A 15,241-nucleotide genomic window follows, 5' to 3' on the forward strand; every position below is an offset into this window, starting at 1 on the left:
CATTCTGTACATTCACGATAGCTTGCATAACTTTATTAACGTTTGGAGTATTTTGAAACTTGGTGATAAGGACTTTCATGGCTGCAATCATAGTCTTAACTAGTGGCTTGGGTGCAGACTGATCTTCTGCAGTTTCAATACAGACGAGTGCTTTCCTGAGGTAATCGCTGAAGAAGGTGGCGTGCTCGTAGGTGTCGTTGGGCCATGCTGCCGCTTGAGGCCACGGTGTCCCCATAGCGCTTGTACTACACTGGGCAATGCGTGCAAGCTTAGGGTGATCAACTGGCCTAAAGGAGGGCTGCTGAATGTGGTTTGGATAGCTTGATTTCAAAAATTTGGTTCTCGCTTTTTGTGTTGTTTTCTTCTGGCTCTAGTGGCTCTAATTAGATTACCTAGAGCCGGTCACATGACTATGTTAATCTCGTGATTTAGTCATGTGATGCGGAATATGTTACCCGATATAACACAACGTGCATTCCCTGTTGAGCTGAATGCTGGAGATGAGTAAGAAGGGCATAACTCCTTCATATCGTCGTGCTAGATCGGGTCGTCCCGTACCTTAGCAGCCAAAGCTTTAAGATCACACCACCCATCAGGTATTTCAGCTTTAGATCTATCTTTTATACTTAGTAGTCAATGCTCTGATAATGATATGAGTGATATTGCTGTCATCCATTTAAATCAAATAATAGAGGTCAGTCCGTTCGCCAGTTTTCAAATCAGTGATGCGGACTTGTCCAAGAATGGCGCAAAGTAAAACTGCTCCAGACCTCGAATTGCAAGGAATCACATAGCGGCTACAACATATCAGATCTCGTCTTATCAAGAACCTTCTTCCAAGCTTGATCCACTTTGGAAAGCGTTCATTTGCCAAATGAAAGACTGACGTAATATAAAGTGGAGAATATTGGCGAAACTCACCTAACCCAGCCCGTATTGAACCATAACCTCCCATTAGTGCTATACATAAATGATGGTTGTGCATATTTCAGCTTGTGGATGATTATTCTACTAGGTGGCTACCTAGGCTTGGATTTGTTCTGGTATACTTATTTATCCTAGACTATAGGAAGGTTTTGTCCAGACAGAGTTCTGTACTGGGATAGTGCTTTTGGGTATTATAATCATATTTAAGGAAAAGGGAAATGCAACTATACAAGCCATACACCTTCATCTTTTTTTCCAAGGCCGAAGGTCCTCAATAGACCCTTGCTAGAATTATATAAGCTGATCTTTGCTATTGGAACAGCATCCAAATTTAGAATAGAGTGAGGAAGGTCCTAATTGGCCTTGACAAAACAGGAAATTGTTACGAGGTTTGCCGTCTAGATCACGTGGAAGTGCTCCAGGCTCTCGAGGTGGTTTATAACTAGGCGTCAAGCAGGGACTTAAGTAATGACAATAATGATATGCAATTCGTAACTAATAGTAGAGTATACTAAATGATTGATCTTGAGCACGAAGCTCTACACAAAGGAAACCATCCTGATTATATAGACCTTCGTCCTCCATTGGATCTCTTGGATCCTGAGAGTTTGTGGACCTTCGATTCGTATGGACCTACGATTTGTATCCCTGAATATGCAGGGTCCATCACGTGACTTGGATCAGACTATATGTCTGTGCTTGCTGAAGGTGGGGAGACTCTACGAACCGATTACCATACAAAATTGTATGCGAATCGGTTTGCTTTTCCACGGGGTCTAAGCTCATATGGACAGGTTGACTGTTACTACGTAACACTATCCCCTTCTTAGCCTAGTGCTTGTCCCAAGCTCTTATAGTCACGTTTCCTGCTGTGTTATGATTTTTCGGAAGATAACTTTTCTTCTTTTCTTCCATCATGCCACCTGTACGATCAAAGAAATATAAAGAACGAGTCGAACTTGCTTTAATAATTGAATCTGAAGGGTTCGAGATGCCTCCATGTACTTATTGTGAAAAACATTCACGTCGTTGTATTGTTGCTAAGGAAAATTCCAATCGTTGTAGTGAATGCGCTCGTCGGGGCCAGCGATGTGATATATCGGGTCCTTCTTCCGGAGATATGACGAGCATTATTCAGGAGCAGGAGCGTTTGGATCGCGAGCGCGAAGAGACTTTGTCGAAATTGCTTCGTCTAGATAAGCAACAACGCTTCCTTCGTGGGCGGGCTTCTGAAATGATTCGTCGTGGTTTAAAAACAATGGATGAGTTGGATGATGCAGAGGAGAAGGAAAGATTGGGTAAGGAGCGTATAGGGAAGGAGCAGTCAATTTCTGGGTTGTCAATGCCTGCTGAAGCTAGTTCTGATGTGCTGGATAACTTCAATCCTTCTTCTTTCCTGAGTCCTTCGGACCCCTTTTCCTTTCAGAATTCTTCGGGTCCTTTTTGGGGAGATCCGGATAGCGTTGGTGAAATGCCTCCAACTTCTCAGGGCAGCTGAGATCTTTCTTGAGCTCCCAAGTGTTTTCTGAATGTGGGTAATCCAACCATTTGATCAGATATTTGATCTTGCCTCTGACGTATTTACAATCTAGTATGGTTTCAACGTCGTATATGGCGTCTGGGTTGACTGGTTCGATTTCCGTTATTGGCGCATCGGGCGCTCCTGGTGGTGCTGGTTCAAGCAAGGATATATGGAATACTGGGTGAATATTCATGGTGTGTGGTAGTTTTAGTCTATAGTTAACTGGTCCAATTACCTTGTCGATTTTAAATGGTCCTAGTTTCTTGTGATCTAGTTTATTGCATGGGTCGTTTTGTCTGTATGTTTCTTCGAATGAGATAAACTTTATCCCCCTCTTTAAGCGTAGGTCCTATACTATATGATTCGTTGTAGTACGACGCTGTTCTTAAAGCGATGAACTGTAAATCCAAGGAAAGTTGTTCTTGTAGTTCCTTGATTTCTGTGATATCTTTTATGGCTTCGTCTGCATTCGCATCTTGTAGCAATGGTGATTTATATGCTAGTGGATTGAACCCGAAGTTAGCATAAGCTGGCGTCACTTTTGTTGTTTCCGTTTCCGATGTATTATATGCGAATTGTGCCAAGGGTAATAGTTTAACCCAATTGTCTTGTTTGTAATTGATGTAGCAGCGAAGATAGGCTTCCATCGTTTGGTTTAATCGTTCCGTTTGGCCATCTGTTTGTGGGTGAAAGGCTGTCGAGAGCTTTCTCTTGATTCCAAGCAGTGCCATAAGGGTAGACCAAAATTTCGATGTGAATAGCTTGTCCCTATCTGAGATGATTTCATCTGGTACACCGTGTATGCTAACTATATTCCGCATGAATATATAAGCAAGGTCATCTGCCGTCCAAGTTTCACAGAATGGTATCATATGAGCAAACTTGGTTAGTCTGTCCGTCACCACCAAGATGGAGTCGTACTCCTTCCGGGTGACTGGGTCTTTGGATAATGGTAGTTTTACTACAAAATCCCAAGCAATGGACTTCCATGGTTGAGTAGGTAGTTCGGGGGTCTTGAGCTGGCCATAAGGTGCATGCCGGGCGGCTTTATTTCTTATGCAGGTGTCGCAGTTCCCAACTACGTTCTCAACTATAGTCCTCATCTTTGGAAAGTAGACTTCTCTCCTTATTCTGGCAAAGGTTCTTGCAATACCTTGATGCCCGTGAGCTGGAAGCTCATGTTGTTCCGTGACGTAATCCTTAGCTAGACTTGAGGGTATGTAAAGCTTGCCATGAAAATGGATGAATCCATTTTCGATGGTGAATCCTCTTTCTGGATTGTCTGGTATAGCTAGGATTCTCTTGGCTGTAGTGTCTGTTGAGTATTCTGTCTTTATGATATCTTTGATAGTATCATAATTTACTCCTGATGTGGCGGCAAGTTGTGGTTTGTTGTGAACTAAAGCGTCGCCATCCTGCTTTAGTATTGCGCGTGATTCGTGTGTTTTGTTTTGTAAGTATTCTGGTTTTCGGCTGAGAGCATCTGCTCTAGCATTTTCGTTTCCTTTGACATATGAAATTCTGAAGTTGTAGGCGGCCATGGTTTCCGACCATCGGACCTGCCGTCTGTTTAATTCCTTCGTTGTGGTGAAGTAAACCAAGTTCTTGTGGTCTGTATACACCTGCACCGTGTATTTTGATCCTTCCAAGTACACTCTCCATTCCCTAAAAGCATCTACTATCGCTAGTAATTCCTTGTCGTATATCTCATAGTTTAGTTCGGCTGGCGATAGCTTGCGTGAATGGTAAGCGACTGGTTGCTATTTCTCATTCGAGCCGGGTTGGCTCAACACTGCTCCTATTGCGTAGTCTGAGGAGTCTGTTTCCACGATTATTGGTAATTCTGGGTCAAATGTTCTGAGGACTGGTTCTCCTGCGAATGCTTCGTTGAGGCGTTCGAATGCTTCTTGTGCTGTTTCTGTCCATCGGAATTCTCCTTGACTCTTCTTGGTGATCTCGGTTATTGGAGCGGCTATCTTTGAATAGTTCTTGATGAATCGTCGGTAGAAGTTGGCGAACCCCAGGAAGGACTGTACTTCCTTCACGCTGGTTGGGGGTTCCCATTCCATAACTGCTTTTACCTTGTTAGAACTCATCTTGAGACTTCCGGAGAATATGGTATAGCCTAGGAATTCCGTTTCTGTGACGTGAAATTCACACTTGCTAGGTTTGCATTGAAGATCTGCCTCCTCCAGTTGCTGCAGAACCTTATGAACGTCTTTAATGTGTTGTTCTTCCGTTTCCGAGAATACCAAAATGTCATCTAGATAGCATATACAGCATATATCTAGGTACTTCCTTAATACATTGTTGACCAAGCGCATACATGTTGCTGGTGCGTTTGTCAATCCGAATGGCATAACCTGATACTCGTATAATCCGTATCGAGTTCTGAATGCTGTTTTCCATTCTTCACCTTCCTTCATTCTGATGAGGTGAAATCCGTTTCGTAGATCAAACTTGGAGAAAATTTTAGCTTTTCCCAATCGATCCCTCAGTTCCGTAGCTAATGGAAGTGGGTACCGATCTTTGATCGTTATATCATTGAGCTTGCGATAGTCTACGCACAGTCTCCTTGTACCATCCTTCTTTGGTACAAATAGCACAGGGCTAGCTGCCTGTGAGGTGGATTCTCTGATCCATCCTTTTTCTAATGCGTCGGCAATGTAATCCCTAAGCGTCCTTAGGTCAGAGGCTGACATTGGATAGATTGGTCCAAATGGAGGCGTCTTGCCTTCCTTCAATACTATCTCGTGATCCCATGGCTTGTGTTCTGGTAAAGCTTCATGGCCTTTTCTTTCTTCGAATAGTTTCTTGTACTTCTGGTACTGTACCGGTATTGGCGTCTCGTCCTGTTTCTCTACAGGGGTGGTTTCAAGCAACTTCTTCTGCTTATTCTTCATTTGTACGGGAGGTTCACCTTCCTTCGCCGTTAATGGAGGACCCTGGACTGGGCGTCCTACGTCAGTGGTGCTGTTCGCCTTCAGTTCTCCACCGCGTGTGTTCAGCCTCGCAGGCTCTAGCGCATCTCGTTGATCGCTTCTCCTCGGAAATGATATAGTTTCCGATGACCAGTCAATCTGGGGGTTGTGTGCTTTCAACCATGGCATCCCCAGAATGATCTGTTGATTCCCTAGTGGAACAACATCGAACTGGATAACCTCCTTGTGCTGGGTTATACTCATCTGCAAAGGGCGAGTCTCCTGCGAAATCTTTCCGTCCAATCCGGCTAATTGTCCATCAACTAGCTGCAATTGATATGGGGTTCGTTTCGCCTGGAGCTGTACTCCCAAATGCTTCACAGTTCTTGGTGCAATAAAATTTCCCGTGGCCCCTGAGTCAATCATGGCCCGGATTACTCGTCCATTTATCTTCGCATTGCAGTAAATCTGTCCTGCCTGACCTGCGATATTTAATTGTCCTTGACCCAAAACCTTGTTGTGGTCAATTTGGTCGATTTGGTCAATTTGGTCGATTTGGTCAATTTGGTCGATTTGGTCAATTTGGTCAATTTGGTCAATTTTGTGTAACTGACCATTTAAATGATCATGTGACGATAATTTTTTCGACCTTCCCTTCTTGTAGGGTCCTTTTGCTTTTCTTTGGGGAAACCATCCTGTGGCTTCCTTATCTGATAGGTGAATTCTACAAGATTCATCGTAGCAAGCTATCCAGCTCATCGTCGCGTGTTCTACCGACGGTATTTCTTTCGGATCTTCTTTGATAAGGGGAGGTGAAGGGGTTCGTAGACGCTCCAACTCATATCGGTCTATGGCGTTCAACCCTTCCTGGTCTCGTGGCATTGCGTCAATTTCCTTTTGACGTTCTTCACGTTCGTAACTATCGTCTTCGATTGGATATGAAGCGCATAGTTGGGGTACAAAGGTAGCATTGAGTTGACCTTTGCCGAACTTCTTGTGATAACCTCCTCCTGATGATCTCTTGCTTCGACAATCCCTGGCCCGATGGCCTGGTTTGCCACATTCGAAGCATAGCTTGTCCTTGCGTCTTCGTTCTACCTCTTCCTTAGGTAGTTTGTTCTTAAACGTTGCATCCAATTGCATTGGTTTTCCGTAAGATTGTCTGTTTTCTCGAGGTCTTCCTTCATTCTTGTGGTACTTACCACGATCTCGGTTTCCATGGACGTTGGAAGATCGGCGTTCCTTCTGATACTCGTAGAGCATCTCATCCGCCTTAATAGATTCCTCGATTAACTTGTTTAGGTCTTCCCAAGTGCCATTGCGATCCAGTTCTAGCCTGACCTCAGGCTTGAGCCCTTTCCGGTAATGGCTCAACGTCGCGTTCTCTTCCCATCCAGTGGTACCTATATACCTCCTGAATTCCACAGCGTACTTGACTGCTGACCCTGTTTGCTTGAGGCCATAGATCTTGGACTCAGCGTCACGTAATTCATTGATGTTCCCGAATACTCGTCGTATCTCTCTCTTAAACCCTTCGAATCTCCCAAAGATGGCTTGAGTTGGGTACATTCGCTTCTTAGGCTCGCCCAAGTTGGTGAAGTAATCCTTGAGGTAAGGTTGAATCCACTTTGCGGCTTCTCCTCTGAGGTAGGAGGCAGCCCAGACGCTTTTGTCGGCGTCATGGTTGAACTTATCCTGATTGAATTGGAAGTAGATCTCAAGTTGGAGTAAGAAGGTTTCTAGCTCTTGTCGATTGCCTGTGAATCGGTCTGGTAGGGCGACTTTAAGAGTCTCGGTGACGGTAATCTCCTTGGGGTCTTCGATACCTCCCATAGCGATGTCTCCGTCCTTGTCGGTACTTTCGGGAGTGGCCTGGTTGGTCGTAGCGGGGTTGCTAGGCTGTGGTGTCGTGGAAGACATGATGTCGTTACTTATCGAGTCGGTACTTGAAGCAGTAATGGTGCTCAAAGTGTTACGAGGTTTGCCGTCTAGATCACGTGGAAGTGCTCCAGGCTCTCGAGGTGGTTTATAACTAGGCGTCAAGCAGGGACTTAAGTAATGACAATAATGATATGCAATTCGTAACTAATAGTAGAGTATACTAAATGATTGATCTTGAGCACGAAGCTCTACACAAAGGAAACCATCCTGATTATATAGACCTTCGTCCTCCATTGGATCTCTTGGATCCTGAGAGTTTGTGGACCTACGATTCGTATGGACCTACGATTCGTATCCCTGAATATGCAGGGTCCATCACGTGACTTGGATCAGACTATATGTCTGTGCTTGCTGAAGGTGGGGAGACTCTACGAACCGATTACCATACAAAATTGTATGCGAATCGGTTTGCTTTTCCACGGGGTCTAAGCTCATATGGACAGGTTGACTGTTACTACGTAACAGAAATGTCCAAAATAGTATATTCCCCAACACTTGTAAATTACTCCTTTCGATTTTTCCTATAATAAGTCTTTTACTAAAGATCAGTCTTTTCATATTCTTCAATCTCCTAATATAAATGTAAATTTCCCTCATTATAGAAAAAACAGTTAGTTTATTACTCAGTGGCTGCATCACAGAGAAAGTAATTATGCTATTGGTAAAGAACCTAGAGCAGAAACATACCAAACAAGCGCTGATTTTATTTGGCTTTCAGAGACCATTGTTAAAGCAAAACATTGATGAGCATCCGAAGTGGCAAGAGGTTCACATGGAGGTGGAAGAGATATGGTTTCGATTGGGCGATACTGTTAAGAAATGGAATGAACGGGTTGAAGTTGAGTTGGGTGTAGGTAGATGGGTTGAATAAGGAGTGTTTTGGAAACGAGATTGCTTGATGAAATTAAAAGAGCAAGTTGAGTGTTACGTAGTAACAGTCAACCTGTCCATATGAGCTCAGACCCCGTGGAAAAGCAAACCGATTCACATACAAAATTGTATGGTAATCGGTTCGTAGGATCTCCCCACCCTTAGCAAGCACAGACATATAGTCTGATCCAAGTCACGTGATGGACCCTGCATATTCAGGGATACGAATCGTAGGTCCATACGAATCGTAGGTCCATACGAATCGTAGGTCCATACGAATCGTAGGTCCATACGAATCGTAGGTCCATACGAATCGTAGGTCCATACGAATCGAAGGTCCACAAACTCTCAGGATCCAAGAGATCCAATGGAGGACGAAGGTCTATATAATCAGGATGGTTTCCTTTGTGTAGAGCTTCGTGCTCAAGATTTAGTATACTCTACTATTAACGTCCGTCCCTGCGTAGCGAGACGCACCCCATCACGAGACAAATCACAGGTACTTCGAACTCAAGCGGCCCCAAACCCACGAAAGCATCAGACAATTCACATATTATCATTCTATATGTCTTGAATGCTTCTCTGGAATACTTCTAGCTTCTTGCTTCCGAAAATTTTCATCGTATTGTCGCCGTTCGTCTGAATCATGGATAGGCTCTTTAACACAATAGGACCTCTCCACCCGCATTACTATTATTAAGATCTTTCTTCATTTTGAACTTGTATAACGACTGGGTATGAACTTTCACGTCTTATCACAATGCTGAGAAGTAAGTGCAAGTTTGGTGATGGGCTAGAGCATGCTATTTCATATGGCGTTGTCGCAGAGATGATACTTTTCCGACGAAGTAATTGAGGATATTAGTCAGCGATGGTGTAGTTCTAGCAATTTCTGTAAAAAATTTAATGAAGTCTGTGGCTGCTAAACACATGGTAATAGCGCTTGTGGCTTGATACAATCTCACCGAAGAATCCCGCTTCCCCGGTAATCTATAAATAGAGCAAAAAGTGGCTTGTGCGGAAAGAGTCTACAACCTTAGATGTGTTCATAATTGTTCCGACCTTTTGATCCCACCTATAGCACCCCATTGCTTTTTGACTTTAAAGAAACCAGTGTTTTAACAACAAAAAGCAAAGTTCTCTCAGAATCCAGTTTGTATTGAACAAGGTCTCTATAAAATGAAGTATTCTTCCCAATTTTTATTTTTTTGCCTCAGACATATAAGTGGTTAATCAGATTACGCTACGATACAGCCTCATTAGCAGCGTTTGCGACGACGATTGTATGTCTTTCTTATACCTAATTCTTTAACATCTCAATCTTTAAACTTTTTAATCTTCAAAATCGAGACCTTCAAATCGAAGTGTTTACGAAAATTTGTCGAATCAGCGATACAAGTTGTATTTGTTACAATAACGCTTGCGAACCTCCAGTATATCTTTTATACATCTCTTGCAATGCAAACCTGACAGCGAGATCGTTTTTTGCGAACCGACTAGCGGCGAAGTCCCTCCTTATATTATACTATCGTATACATGGGGACCAAATGATGAGAAAGTTACCTTTGAGGATATCCTAAATAGTATTAGCGAGGTCAAGCCTGATTATGAGAAAATCCGATTCTGTGGAGAACAGGCTAGACAAGATGGACTAGAATACTTCTGGATCGATACTTATTATATCAACAAGAGCGATGATGCTGAACTCTCACAATCTATCAACTCTATATTTCGTTGGTATTGCAATGCAATCCAATGTTATATTTATTTGTTGAATATCTCTAAATATTCCATTAGTAATAATTATAAATGTATTCCGCAACTATAGGAATCGGATTTATAAAAGAATAAATGGTTCACTTGAGGCTAAACACTTCCAAAGCTTCTTGCCCCAGTATCGATCGAGTTTTTTTTTCGGGAATGTGGATGGTTTGGTAATAAAGGTTCTCTAATAATCCAAATTGATAAGATAACTAATATTCCTTGTATAACGTTTGAGGGACAATCGTTGTTTCGATTTAGCGTCGAAGAGTAATTGCAGTGGATACAACACCGTCAGACTACACTGGCAGAAAATAAAGTGTATTCCTTATTAGGCATTTTCGATATCTATATACTTCCTATCTATAGCGAGGGATTTATATGTGTATATAATCAGCTTCTAGACAAGTTCTACAAGATGCAGAAATGTATCCAAGACTTACGTCTTTCCGATCCGCATAACAACAAAAAGCATATTGAAGAAATGAAAGGCGATATACTATAGGGCTCATACAATTGGATCTTGGAAAACTCCGATTTCCGACAATGGCGCAACGATCAGCAGAGCCGGCTACTTTGGATCAAGGGCAATCCTGGCAAGGGCAAGACGATGCTCCTTTGCGGAGTTATCAATGAACTAGAGAAGTCTGGGGCTAAGCCGGTTCTTTTATCTTACTTCTTTTGCCAGGCTACCGACTCCCGAATCAACTATGCTACAGCCGTCTTATAGAGTCTGATCTATTTGCTTGTTGATCAACAGCCGTCTTTCATTTCGCATTGTAAGGGTTAGAACCCATATGGATGTTCGGGCCACAGCCCTCGCTGAGCACTGACTTCTATGCTGTTCTCCATATTTCTAGAATCATCTACAGTCCTTTCTCTCTATTATATATATGGAGACACTTTCATATACATAGTCCTCATGCACTTCTTAACAGATTTACCTGAACCTATGCCTTTGAGTTATTCGAGGTCTAGCCTCTCACATGTCCGAACAATATTTGAAAAGGATATTCCGTTTTGGATTAAGCAGAAGCCTATAGTAGAATCATATTGGAATGCGATGCTACAAACGCTTGAAGGCTATACAAGCTACGTTCACTTAGTCGCTTTTTCGCTTGATGGCAAGCAGGTCGTATCTGGATCTTGGGATAATACAGTACGGCTTTGGGATACAGCGACAGGGCAACAAATTCAGCCAACACTTGAAGGCCATACAAGAATCGTTTACTCAGTCGCTTTTTCGCCGATGTTAAGCAGATCATATCTGATTTGGATAATCCAATATTGCTATATACTTTAGCCGTATCAGATGACTGGATTACTAGAAATAGTACAAATATTCTTTGGCTACCATCTGATTATCGCACAACAGTCACTGCCATTCATCGTGATTCTGTTGTTTTAGCACAACCCTCTGGGAGAACTTTTTTTGAATTTCCATATAGATCAGAATTCATGTAATACAGGTTGCTCTGACAGTCGGTCATGCGATATTGTAGGATCTACAGTAGATTCTACTATAGCTGGCACAACATCGAAGGGCGCTACAACATCTATTCTATACCCTTTAGCTAGTTTGTTCAGTCTATGTATAATTCAATAGAAACCAGATAACGTCCATCCCTGCGTAGCGAGACACCCTGTGTGCCGAGACAGACTGTTGACCTCCTGGGATCTTGGCAGCATATGCATATATAGTACATATGCATATAAGGAGCAAACAAAACTCAACTTTTAATTCATTCTTTCCTTTTTGGTATACTGTTTGTTTGCTTTCAATATTTTGATTTCAAAGCACTTTAATTCCGAAGGCCGAATACCTAACCTATTCCTTCATTTTTTTTCAATATATACTCGCAGCTTAACTGCTCAGCTAAAAAATCAATCAATTCAATCTGATACTCTTTCTGGTCTTAAGAAACCCAACACAGACTAACGAAATTGAATGACTTTTGAGATAAATATATTGCTACATTAAGAGAAATAGTGTGAAGAACATATTACGAAGTCTGAATATGAACATTTTTTAGTGTTGTTGGTTTCAAAGAGATAACTACTCTATTTATCTGATAATTAGGTAAAGTTATATTATTCTCTTTCTACTAAGGATCAATCTCTAATTCATTTGTCTGCCATTCAAGTAATATTGCACCGAAGGGCAATGTATTAGGGTGATGAGTACCTATAATCCTAGTCAGTAATAATACACATTCTTCCATAAGCTTAAGGGCCTTTTTGTCTCGGCCAAGTCCCTTCCATGTGAGGGCAAGATTATTCATGCTGGCCAGCGTGTCTGGATGCTCCTGCCCTAACACCCTCTTTCTCGTCTCCATCACTTGCACCTCCAAGTCTTCGGCCTTAATTCCAGCGTCCTTGATTCCAAAATGTCGAAGCCAAGTTGGCCATGCTGGTCAGCGTGTCTGGATGCTCCTGCCCTAACACCCTTTTTCTCGTCTCCATCACTTGCACCCCCAAGTCTTCGGCCTCCTTCCAGCGTCCCTGATTCCAAAATGTCGAAGCCAAGTTGGCCATGCTGGTCAGCGTGTCTGGATGCTCCTGCCCTAACACCCTCTTTCTCGTCTCCATCACTTGCACCTCCAAGTCTTCGGCCTCCTTCCAGCGTCCCTGATTCCGGTATGTCGAAGCCAAGTTGGCCATGCTGGTCAGTGTGGAAGGATGCTCCTCCCCGAAAACACTCTTGTGCCTCTCCATTACTTCCACAAACGGTACCTCAGCCTCATTATATCGTCCATCACTAAGGAGACACGCCCCAAATCTCCGCGACAGAGCAATCCTGGTTTCCCTATCTTTGCCAGCTTCATCAGACATTAGCGCATAACATACATGTGGCAAATACGTCCTCCATGTAGTTCTATTTTGGTGGTCATCGTTTGGGAATACTTCCTCTAATCGTATAATCGCCCTTTCGGTCCATTGGGTGATCAGATCATTTTGCTGAAGCCAATTTCTCGTTGCGAGATGCACTAGTCGGTGAAGATCAAGAGCTTGGTCTGCCACTCGCTTAATAATAAACGAGTAAGCGTCAAGTGTCCCAATTGCAATCTTATCTTCCTTTTTTCCAGACCTTCCTGCCGGTAGATCAGACTCGGGAATTTCCTTGGGGTCTATTTCACGTTGCCATAAGCGATAGGTCGGTGAAGATGCAAGAGCTTCCGGATGCCGTCTCTGCTCAATCGAGATGAACCATGTAGTAGCCACAAGGTTTTTCAATAGTATCGTATCTCCCGTTTTCTTCAAAACCTTCCTGCCGCCCTTTAGAAGAGATTCAGTAATAAGATCCTTTTCTTGTCTATACTTTCTGCAATGAACGATAGATTAGCCCGCTGAACGGCAGTCCCTATCTCGTTAATATATGCTGCTTGCCAATGAACCAATTAGCGCCAAGTGCCCGAAGGGTATGTGAGCTCCTTTTTTAGTAGGGCCCCCGTCCGGTAGAAGATTCTGGGGTCTATTCGTTAACCAGATCAGGATCAACCTAAACACTTTCTGGAAGCAGGGTGCTGGTTAATCCCGCTAACGTCTTCGCCCATTCTCTTTGGTATACCCTCCTACCCGGAATATTTTGGTGTGCAAGCTTAACGGCAGTTCTTTCTGTCGCGCCCGTTGTGAAGGGACGATTGTTAACCATCCTTGGCTTCAACTTCGTGGGAGGGCAGTCGATTAGACGGCCAAGGAAATCCCTTTGACCTTAGATACAGGTTGACTCCCACAATAATTGACATCGTCCAAGCATTATCGGAAAACTTTAAGACGCGCGCACCGAACCTGCGCTTTTCTTTGCTCAGATAATTTTGCAACGAGTTTCTTTTGGATCCGCCTTATCCCTACGACCTCGCCTAGAAAGGGTTCCTCGAGGTTATTGACATCGGCAAGCATTATCGGAAAACTAAGAGCCACCCGGCCTGAAGCCGCTTTATCTTTGCTCAGGTAATTTTGCACGAGTTTCTTTGCATCGGCCTTATCCTCGTCCGAGCCACGGGGATCTTGAGTTTGGCGGGGCCAACTTTCTCGAAAATTATCGTTCCACCTCCTTCCAGCTTCCTTTGTTCAGATAATTTTGCACCAAGTTTCTTTGCCATCAGCCTTATCCTCGTCCGAGCCAGGGATCTTGAGTTGGCGGGCAACTTCTCGATATGCTTGATGAAGACTTTCCGTATTGGTTGCGGGTATCCAGATCACTAAGCAATCCTTATATCTATCCCTTATTCGATAGACAAGTTCAAGCAACAGCTGGGTCTTGCCTATTCCCCCGAGCCCTGTGATGGCAACTTTTGTCATTCGACCTCCTGTAAATAGTTTTGCTTCCACCTCGGTAAGCTGTGTTCCACGACCGATAAAGTTGAGATTTCTGCCGAATGGGACAATAAATGAAGCGGTATTATCTATAAAATAGTGTTTAGTATAGTCAAATCAGGTTAGATCTGCCATACCTTTAAGATCTTTCGGCTCGCTCTCGTTAGTGGAGAACCCCTTGACTGTCATTTCGAGCCTTTTCAGTGCGACCTCCTTTCCCTCGCCATAGATTGGTGGCATAGACACCTCGCAGAGGCCTAACAGGCAGTAAACCAGGTCTTCTTCTTCGGTTGTCTGGCGTTGTGCTACCCATCTTTTCCGCTCAGCGATACTAAAATCAGAGAAAGGATCCCCTCGCAGAGCCTGAAATGGAATTCGGGTAATCTCATAAATTAGTTTTTCGAGTGACCTTTTGTCACCAAGTAGCTTGCGCTCTTGAGAGAAGAATTCGACTTCCGCTGGAGCAATAAGTTCTTGAAGTGTCCAGCCTCTAGTAAACCATCTACTACTCCGAAAGGCTACTTCCCACGTGCTCTGGTTTGCTTGGACATATACGTCATCGCCAGGGGTCGATACATCCGTGAGATATACCTAAAGGCTACTTCCCACGTGCATTTGGTTTGCTGCGGAACATATACGTCATCGCCAGGGGTCGAAACATCCGTGAGATTATACATAGCATTTCTTCGCATTTCGATACCAGCAGGAACGATAGACATTATTAGCCTTCGAAAGCTCAGTAAGATTCGATCTTGTCGAATACAACAAGTGCTCTACCCAGAAATATCGAAGGCCATCTTTATATGTGACCTCTTGTTCTCTACAAATACTTGAATCTTTTGTGTAGGGAAGGCTTGCATTGCGCAGCACCACTGATCAGGCCTGTATACGCCTGGCCTTTTCATCTGTCAAAGTATGTGAAAGGATTGCGAACGGCTAGGGATATCGCGGGTGTCTAAGGAAGGATGAGGCTGAGATTCGC

At 43.4% G+C, this 15,241-nt stretch overlaps 8 protein-coding genes across 8 annotated transcripts; 3 read left to right on the top strand and 5 right to left on the bottom strand.

The window, feature by feature from the left end:
• Positions 1-99: 99 nt before the first annotated feature.
• On the bottom strand, positions 100-593 carry SS1G_14515 (predicted protein; the record flags this gene model as incomplete). Its single annotated transcript, XM_001584492.1, has 2 exons — positions 100-298; positions 559-593. 2 exons carry the CDS (start codon positions 591-593, stop codon positions 100-102), a joined length of 234 nt encoding a protein of 77 aa, XP_001584542.1.
• Positions 594-1,616: 1,023 nt separating this feature from the next.
• SS1G_14516 (hypothetical protein) lies at positions 1,617-2,425 on the top strand (the record flags this gene model as incomplete). The annotated part of the gene is made up of 2 exons (XM_001584493.1): positions 1,617-1,672; positions 1,993-2,425. 2 exons carry the CDS (start codon positions 1,617-1,619, stop codon positions 2,423-2,425), a joined length of 489 nt encoding a protein of 162 aa, XP_001584543.1.
• Positions 2,426-2,724: 299 nt separating this feature from the next.
• SS1G_14517 (hypothetical protein) lies at positions 2,725-7,290 on the bottom strand (the record flags this gene model as incomplete). Its single annotated transcript, XM_001584494.1, has 3 exons — positions 2,725-4,209; positions 4,279-4,520; positions 4,776-7,290. The coding sequence occupies 3 exons, from the start codon at positions 7,288-7,290 to the stop codon at positions 2,725-2,727; spliced, it is 4,242 nt and encodes a 1,413-aa protein (XP_001584544.1).
• Positions 7,291-7,963: 673 nt separating this feature from the next.
• On the top strand, positions 7,964-8,210 carry SS1G_14518 (predicted protein; the record flags this gene model as incomplete). Its single annotated transcript, XM_001584495.1, has 2 exons — positions 7,964-8,122; positions 8,166-8,210. 2 exons carry the CDS (start codon positions 7,964-7,966, stop codon positions 8,208-8,210), a joined length of 204 nt encoding a protein of 67 aa, XP_001584545.1.
• A 186-nt stretch (positions 8,211-8,396) lies between these two features.
• SS1G_14519 (predicted protein) lies at positions 8,397-8,894 on the bottom strand (the record flags this gene model as incomplete). Its single annotated transcript, XM_001584496.1, has 2 exons — positions 8,397-8,563; positions 8,873-8,894. The coding sequence occupies 2 exons, from the start codon at positions 8,892-8,894 to the stop codon at positions 8,397-8,399; spliced, it is 189 nt and encodes a 62-aa protein (XP_001584546.1).
• Positions 8,895-10,488: 1,594 nt separating this feature from the next.
• SS1G_14520 (hypothetical protein) lies at positions 10,489-11,444 on the top strand (the record flags this gene model as incomplete). Its single annotated transcript, XM_001584497.1, has 4 exons — positions 10,489-10,567; positions 10,860-11,167; positions 11,246-11,275; positions 11,391-11,444. The coding sequence occupies 4 exons, from the start codon at positions 10,489-10,491 to the stop codon at positions 11,442-11,444; spliced, it is 471 nt and encodes a 156-aa protein (XP_001584547.1).
• Positions 11,445-12,303: 859 nt separating this feature from the next.
• SS1G_14521 (hypothetical protein) lies at positions 12,304-13,594 on the bottom strand (the record flags this gene model as incomplete). The annotated part of the gene is made up of 2 exons (XM_001584498.1): positions 12,304-13,255; positions 13,485-13,594. 2 exons carry the CDS (start codon positions 13,592-13,594, stop codon positions 12,304-12,306), a joined length of 1,062 nt encoding a protein of 353 aa, XP_001584548.1.
• Positions 13,595-14,013: 419 nt separating this feature from the next.
• SS1G_14522 (hypothetical protein) lies at positions 14,014-14,978 on the bottom strand (the record flags this gene model as incomplete). The annotated part of the gene is made up of 3 exons (XM_001584499.1): positions 14,014-14,348; positions 14,397-14,572; positions 14,815-14,978. The coding sequence occupies 3 exons, from the start codon at positions 14,976-14,978 to the stop codon at positions 14,014-14,016; spliced, it is 675 nt and encodes a 224-aa protein (XP_001584549.1).
• Positions 14,979-15,241: the final 263 nt, after the last annotated feature.

The sequence above is a fragment of the Sclerotinia sclerotiorum genome, genomic scaffold (genome assembly GCF_000146945.2).
Source record: "Sclerotinia sclerotiorum 1980 UF-70 scaffold_36 genomic scaffold, whole genome shotgun sequence".
In the NCBI taxonomy this organism is placed as follows: Eukaryota; Fungi; Ascomycota; class Leotiomycetes; order Helotiales; family Sclerotiniaceae; genus Sclerotinia; species Sclerotinia sclerotiorum.